This window comes from Sander lucioperca, chromosome 1, assembly GCF_008315115.2.
Source record: "Sander lucioperca isolate FBNREF2018 chromosome 1, SLUC_FBN_1.2, whole genome shotgun sequence".
NCBI lineage: Eukaryota > Metazoa > Chordata > Actinopteri > Perciformes > Percidae > Sander > Sander lucioperca.
The window spans coordinates 10,651,947-10,660,291 of NC_050173.1; the positions used below are offsets into that span (position 1 = coordinate 10,651,947).

The 8,345-nt window shown below is 41.6% G+C and overlaps 1 protein-coding gene across 4 annotated transcripts in view; it reads right to left on the reverse strand.

The window, feature by feature from the left end:
* Window positions 1-479: 479 nt before the first annotated feature.
* Window positions 480-8,345, reverse strand: part of lhx6 (LIM homeobox 6) — a 14,572-nt gene continuing 6,706 nt past the window's right edge. For 2 of the 4 annotated variants that reach the window (XM_031278149.2, XM_031278148.2), the window contains 5 exons: window positions 3,652-3,872; window positions 3,176-3,276; window positions 2,837-2,932; window positions 2,366-2,540; window positions 480-2,275 (listed from right to left, as the gene is read on the reverse strand). In XM_031278149.2, coding sequence (XP_031134009.1) covers window positions 2,196-2,275; window positions 2,366-2,540; window positions 2,837-2,932; window positions 3,176-3,276; window positions 3,652-3,872 — 673 coding nt within the window. In that variant the 3' untranslated portion in view covers window positions 480-2,195. The remainder of the gene's footprint in view (window positions 2,276-2,365; window positions 2,541-2,836; window positions 2,933-3,175; window positions 3,277-3,651; window positions 3,873-8,345) is intronic. The other 2 variants (XR_004895808.1, XR_004895824.1) reach the window with 2 other exon arrangements.

The following is an 8,345-nucleotide window of genomic DNA, read 5'->3' on the forward strand; positions in this document are numbered from 1 at the left end:
GCAGGTCATCAATGAAAAGTGTAATAGTCAGTCATATTTTGATACTAAATGTATAATATTAGCAGGATATGACCCATGCATTGTCTCCAAATCAACATAGGCTATTCCAAATCATATTGCTAATGTTCAGGCTGTTAACGGGATACAGTTCTGCTGTGTGATGGTCATGTACTCCCTTTAACATATAATCAGTCTTTAGAACAGGATATGTTGGGGTATGATAGTCCCTCAATCACCTAAACAACTTCACCAGTTCAAAGATGAAAATAGCATTTATAAATAAGACATCAAGTATTTTATAGGCAGCTGTCCTTTGGACAAAGAATCTCTCCCATTATGCACCGTTCTTGCTTCATGGCAAATACACGCTCAAAAAATGCAACACACACAATGTACACTATCCACAAAAATAAGAATTAAAGGATCAAACATCATGCATAATTACAAAACACATAGAGCATACAACTACTTCATATTTATTTATTTTATTTGTACATTTGAAAAATCCTATCCAGTTGCGCCTAATTTAATCTTGGTGCCAAATGTCCTTTGCTTTGTGTCACAAAAATAAAAGTGAATTATTGTGTCATTAATTTATCCTCACAAATGATCCAAACCCACAAAAATATCACATTCTATTTTATTGCATTTTAGTACACAAAACATTTATGATGCACAGTCTATCAAATAAACTTTTTTGTTTGATTTCATTTCATGTTTTTTGCAAAACAAAACAATTTCAGAGGGGAAAAGTGCTTTACAGGGATTTACCATCTCAATAAATACAAGGACATTGAGGTCTTGTTGGATCCTGTTCTTCACACAATGGCCATGGCATAAAATACAGATGCACACCCTCTACCCCTGCCAACACACACACAAACACACACACACACACACACACACACACACACACACACACACACACACACACACACACACACACACGTCTTACTATGTACAACACCAGTCTGTTTCATATTGTCCATAATGTACCAAGACACCAACACTCCATTTCCCTCTTTGTGTGAAAGACACACACACACAGAGGCTAAACAAGCAACCTTAGAAATTATAAATTAGTGACAATACACGTGTTTGGAAATATGAAAATATGTAACTTGTAACAGATTTTGTAGGGATGTGTAGTTTGACTAGTGTGCTCATCTCAGACTTCCTCGTTTCTCTGTCAGTTTAAAGAAATGTAACAGGATTGTGGCGGCCTTAAATCTGTTAGCTTCTAATGTTACAGCCAGAATTTAATAACACAGAGGCCCAGACATTGTGCTTTGTGGTTTTCTTCGTGATAAAATGTCAAGATGCTGATTTTCTACCCATGGAAAATTTAAAATCCTCGTAAAAAAAAAAAAAGAATTGTTTAGAGACGAATTACAGGCAGGATTTTTTATTTCGCTGATTCACCTCTGTAAAGTTTTTTTTTTTTATAATTGAAAAGATAAGGCACACAATATTTTCATTCTTTAACAAAAATCTAATTCTAGACCATTTCAGTGGAAAATTTACCAAAACTGTAACTAGGATGTTTCTGTTTTTTGTGATGCCATTCCTAAAAAAAACATTTCAACAGTTCAACTTATTTCATTTACATTTATGTTTCCTTCATGGTTGCTTAGAGAGAAAAGAGTGAGGAGTCTTACCTCTAATGTGGTCTACTGTGTGTGCCGGGCCCCTTGGGCCACAATGACAGTTCCCCCTTAAGTGTTCCCCTCGTTGTTTATCTTCAGTATTCTGACAGCACTCACGAGGCTTCAGTCCTGCTTCCTTGCTCAGTTTCATCCCTTTAAAACTCCCTTCCTCCTTCAAGTCAGAGGATGGCTGGGTAGAGTGGAGGATGCTGTACATGTGAAGCAAAATGGGTCCTTTAGGTGGTGTAAAATACAGTCTGTTTCTTTCCCGCTAATGATAAATGCTTCACGATCACCTTGACAGAGTGGCTGCAGGTGGGATATTCCTGTCCTCAGAAAAAAAAGATAAAACATAATGACAGATGTTTCTTAGTTTCATTCTTCCATTTCTCTTTTTGTTTCCGAGTGGGCATGGCTCCTGTAAGATGTGTCTGTTCTCCAAGCTGACTCCTGCATGACCTCCGGGTCAGCTCTGTAGACGGCAGTGATAGGAGATTAAGGGTTAGGATCCGGAGGTTTAGGGATCTTAAGGGTCATAGTGGTGGAGCGCTAGCGGCTGAGGGGAAGCTGGGGCAACGACATGGCCTGGTGAGGGTGACTCTGAGAGGTCAGCATGGAGAAGGGATGACCTGGGGAGCACACAAAAACACAGAAATAATGAATCAAAGAATAGTTACTATAATTAACTATTCACTGCACAAAAGTTAACTACAACTCACTGTCGATATACCCGTGAAGGGCCACCATGCGCGCCCGCTCAGGACTGCCAAAGGGGGAGTAATGCAACTCATCGGGCAGGGACGGCGGTATCCTGGACTGGGGGTGACCTGGAGGAGCCCCACTGTGCTGGGGCGTGTGCTTTTTGTGTCTTGCTCTGCAGTTTTGAAACCACACCTATGAAGACGCAATGTAACCAGACATCATGTTGCTATATTCTTAAAATCGCAATATGTTGATTTATTTCAAAAGTACGTTTTATAAGAATCAGAAATGACAGACAAAACATTGAGAATATATTTATGTGCATACCTGAACATTTTACTATGATATATTGGCAGTTTAACATAATCTGACCTTTTCTTATTTTAGTCATTGTATGGCTAGATCAAGTTGAATTATTTCAATACAACCTTGCCATAGCATAAGTAGATTAATTAGTACCAGAAGAAAGTGGATTTCTGTGTACTGACCTGTATAACTCTCCTGCTGAGGCCCGTCATGTCGGCTAGTTTCTGTAGCGTCTGGGCATCTGGATTGTTGTCCTGGGCAAACTGAGCCTGCATGATCTGCATATTGAGACATATTGACTGCATATCAGATATAGAGAAATCTATACAGAGATCATTACAGTGTAAAAATGTAGTTCAAATGTGGTGAGAGTGCTGCACATTTACAAAATAAGCTGCAAGTTGTATTAGAAACACATTGGTTTTCAGCTGAAATTGGTGCGATTTGTGTGTGCGTGCGTGTGTGTGTGTGTGTGTGTGTGTGTGTGTGTGTGTGTGTGTGTGTGTGTGTGTGTGTCTGACCTGTAGCTGTTCAGCAGTGAAGGATGTCCGTGCCCTTTTGGCCGGTTTGGGCTGACTGTCCTGTTCTGTTGGAACTGCTCCTTCTAATGTGATGCCATTGCCTGAAAAACACAATGGCAGACACGTGAGATAACAGACAAACGTGTTGAATAACATTTTAAAATGAGTAAGATAGTCCCAGGAGATGTATTTGAGCCAGAGACACCATATCATAAAGGGACTTTTTTTCTTCAGTTGGGACCCAAATTTGAGGGTCTTGAGCTCTTGTAACATGACCACTGAGAAGTCAGAAAGAAGCAGGCCAGACGTTTTACATCATCAATGATATAAGAAATAATAAATCATACAAAGGTGAATTATGTAGTCATGATTTTGCTCACAAATTCAGATAACCTCAGTTTCGGGAGGACTCTTGAGCAAACATCTGGACAGCAACAGAGAACCATTAAAGTAAATTTGCCAGAACCACTACTCACCACTTTCAGCCGCTCGTTTGAGGTTCTCCACCATGGTGTCATAATGGATCCTACACAGGACTTTCTCCTCCACCAAGCCAAACTCCTCTCCCGTGGACAACTGCCTCTTACACGAGTAGCACGCAAAACATGCCAAGTGGTATGCGTTTCCCCTTGCACGGCGCACCCAGTCACTGGCGTATATCTGCCGCCCACAGCGGGCACACTTAGTACCAAACCTACTGTGAGAGAGAGAAAAAGAGAGCAGAGGTAGAGGAGGAGAAACAGAATGAGGAATTAGGGGTTCATTGATGGGGTAAAAGCAACATTTCGGTAGAGAAAATTGCAGCGGTAGATGATCTTTTAAATCTAATCTCGAGGCCCAACATAGTACACACATTATTAAACATAATGAATTAAACATGCACAGACGTCCTTTTCTTTGAGAATATGTTGAGAGAGCTGAAGTTGAAAATAAGTGATTTTTAAACTTGAAGTTTTGGCAGAACTCAAAAGGTTTAAGGAAGAAACCTTGGAGGAGGATGTGGCCCTCAGAAAAGACTCCTGACTGCGGCTGCAAGCTGAGCCTTGAATGCAAACAAACCAACACCTGCAATTTCCTGGCTGATGCATGAAGGCCCTGACATGTACACGTGCACACACACAAACATAGAATCACGCACACACCAGGAAACAAACCGACACACATGTAAACCAGGGTGGATTTACGCACAGTGGAAGATGAAGAAAGACTTATATGACATCACTCTAGATCGCCCCGCTGTAACTGATAGCAACAGTGAGGTCAGGCGGCATATAAACCTAAACCACCTGACTGTACTGTTCTGAATGGGTGGGTGGATGAAAGAGAAATGGACAGAAAGTTATGGAAAGAGAGAGGCTAGGCAGGGAGCGGGTTAGTGAACATAAGTTTGTTAAGTCAGCAAATGCTTTAAAAATAATTCCTCATGAGCTCAAAACAAGATATCAATATCCCAAAAAAATGTGATCTCATCTTTTGAAATCTGTGATTGAGGACAGAATGAGACAAATACAAGGGTGAGAAAACATAAGGAGAGAGACAAAGTAAACTTAACTTAAAAAATGTAAGTATTCATAATCTTTCAGAGATAGTGTGCATAAGTCCCTCTCACAATGTTTTTTTGACTTCCCTAGCCTGTCTGTGGCACTCAGCCCCAGTCCCATTTAATCCTACTAAAGATGAAAATCTTTTAAAATGGGTCACACATATATAGTTAAAAAAAAATGTAAAGGCTGAATAGTTACCTATGACAGCTGGGCACTGTAATATTTTGCAAAAATTCAAACGAGTGAAAAATTCATTTGTTGGGGACTATTTTCAGCTGCGGATTAATAAACAGTTGATGTTTAAGCGAGTATTTACAGCAGCAGGACGGTGTAGAATTGACCTCATTATAAACCAGTGCAGTTAATCGTGTCATGTCACTTAGTGAAACGGTGTGGCTCAATAATGTGTTTATAATAGTTTTAGCACAGCAATGGAGATCTGTGGCAGAGAAGAATAGATACATTTTGGTCTTTTAGTGGGATTTGTTCCGCCTTCTCCTATCCAAAAAACGCCACTTTAATACAACTGGAATATTAGACAAATTTCCTGTTTAGACCAGAATCAAAAGACATTAAGCTCCTCATTTAAAGAGCACATTGTGGCTTTAATGGGTATAAAACACTTTGAGATTAAGAGCCATTGTTAGGGTCAGCAGCTGCCAATTCTGGCGAAGGAGGCAGGATTTGTAAGCAGCCTGAGAGAAAGTTCTGTCTCAAGGGTAAAACTGGGGGCAAGAAGCATAACAGCAAACTTTATTTTAGCTCAAATTAATAACATTTCCATATTGATGGGATTGTTTTGTAAAAACAGGCATTGTCATATCAAGAGCTGATGGCTGACTCAACATTTTTACTAATACATGTAGCTTTTCTTCTTTAATTCAGCAGAGCAGAATATTAAGAGCAGAGATAAAGAGAAAACTCACACAAGCACATCATGAGCCAAATTCAAAGAGCCGTCGGTAGTTGAAACGTATGAAGGATGCAAGAACTGGTGAAGGCAGGATGAAAAGAATAGACATGGGGAGAGGAAGTAAGTGGCTGAGGGAAATAGTAAAGAGTGTCGATGGCAGAGAGAGAGAGCAGGGGGGACGGAGAGCACGAGGGTTGCCAAGTGAGTGGGTTTGGCAGTGTATCAGTGCACTCAAGTCCACTCTATCTGGGATGAAAGCATACTATAGCCCTGACATCTCACAAACTCGTACCCCTCCTCATGTATATGAGCTTGTTGGCCAGAAGTTTAATTTTTCTGCATATAGTATGGTAGATAATATTTATAGGTCATCATTAAATGCCTGCTGTTTGAGCATCTGCCTCTTATCTGTCTCATTCTGCATATGTCTGTCTGCCCTCCTAGTTTTTGTTATCACTGTCAAGTAATGCAACAATGTCTAAATATAAAAAGAGCATCTACAATCCCAGGCCTGGCATTCCTCATAACAAACAAATTCAGTTTAGCATTAGAGCAGTGAGACCATAAGTGTTTGTGGTGATCTTGAAATAAAATTAGCTGGCATAGCACTTACAGAGGGCTTAAAATGTCACAGATATGTGCAACTTAACCAAAAAAATTCTTATAACCCAATAATGCCATTCCGGAGACACATCGACTCCATGGCTTACTGTACTGTGTGTGCGTATCACTTCAGATTGTTATGGAGAATTCCAGGCCAGGGTTTCTACAGTAAAAGAGGCAAACATTGTGGAACATTGCGGCTAATCTAGCATGACAGCTTGTCAGTTTCATGCTCCGAGACAGAACCCAGAAAAGCTACAAATCATCCCTTGTTTAACCCCCTCCTTCTCCTCCATCTTCATCTCGTCAGACCCCTCCCTTCCTTTTTTTGTATCTTATTTTGTCTTTGTACCAAAAACCTGGTGTTTATTTTGGAGCAATGTCAATCCTCACATCCCCCTGTATCACTCATAAGAGGGAAAATCCTACACCGCAAACTCCCTTTTCCCCCAGTCCTCTCCTATTTGCTCCCCTTCTTTCGTCTAATCTTTACTGCTTTTATTTTTTTTTTTACAGTAATTCACCTGCTGCTAAAAGAGCTGAGGACTGAGGGCTTGAGGAGGTACACGTTTTTTGGATTATTTCTGATGTGCTATGAGAATACTCTAATCTCTATTAGATTTGTCCTGAGAGAGTTCTTGCTTGACTGTGCGGTTTACAACGCGAGGTTCGTGCTAGGCTGCTTGTATGGGAATCTAAGATGAGGAAGTGATCTAAGTACTTTACAGACAACATCTTTTAACAGATTTAACATATTACCAGGCTTTAGCATATTAACCCTGCACAAGAGAAACCTTGATTTTTTTGATTCTCTGTTCTTTGAGACTGCAGTAACAGTTTTCTTTGTATCTTTGTAATCTGCTTTACAAATGAGGAATCTATTTCATTGCTTTGACTGAGTAGTCTTTATTTAAATGTGTAGCATTGTGTGACAGATGTCTTATTATAATTTCAATTGATTCAGTTCTTATTAAAAGTCAAATCACTCGCTCTGTACCGGTTACTTGTCTTTGTTGCTATGGAGACCTAATCAGCTAACCAGAGGTGGGATGAATAATTATTATTACAATACACACACACGCACACACACACACACACACTCACACACACACGCACGCGCACACACACACGCACGCACGCACGCACGCACGCACGCACGCACACACACACACACACACACACACACACACACACACACACACACACACACGCACACGCACACGCACACGCACACATGCACGCACGCACGCACGCACGCACGCATACATCTCACCCACAAAGTTCCCTACATACATGTACTCTGGTTACACTGTCAGTATCCCAGGGTGCCTCTGATTAGTGCAGCAATGTAACTTCCTGTGTGGCCTGCAGCTCAAAGATGAGGATGATGTTTCTACGGAGCGAGGCGAGGGAGGGGTTGCAGGGAGACGAGGGGGGTCAAGAGGGGAGGCTGATAAAGAAGTGGTTTGCCTGTGTGTGTGCGTGTGTGTGCGTGTGTGTGTGTGTGTGTGTGTGTGTGTGTGTGTGTGTGTGTGTGTGTGTGTGTGTGTGTGTGTGTGTGCCTGCGTGCGTGCAAGTGTGTGTGTGTGTGTGTGTGTGTGTGTGTGTGTGTGTGTGTGTGTGTGTGTGTGTGTGTGTGTGTGTGTGTGTGTGTGTGTGTGTGTGCCTGCGTGCGTGCAAGTGTGTGTGTGTGCGTGTGTGTGTGTGTGTGTGTGTGTGTGTGTGTGTGTGTGTGTGTGTGTGTGTGTGTGTGAGCAAGCCCTGAAGGCCTGACATGGGTTTGAGAGGCACAGCATGGGCTCTGTCCTGCACCCTCTATCCCGACATACACTCTCCCCCCCCCATACACACACACACGTATATGGAGGGAAACCCACTCTGATTTCCTGCTATTACGCCCCATTAAAGTAGCTGTCAGTCCAAAGCCAGATGAGAGGCTGACACAGATGAGGAAATATCTCCAGAGGTTTGAAACCAGCCCAAAGAATCTGGACTCACAGTGGTGTTTAGCCTAGTTTAAATCTGGCCTAAACCCAGGTTACAGTTTATATTTACAGAGGTAACCATTGTACACGCCCCAGCCCTGCAGCAAAGCTTCACTGCAAGATTT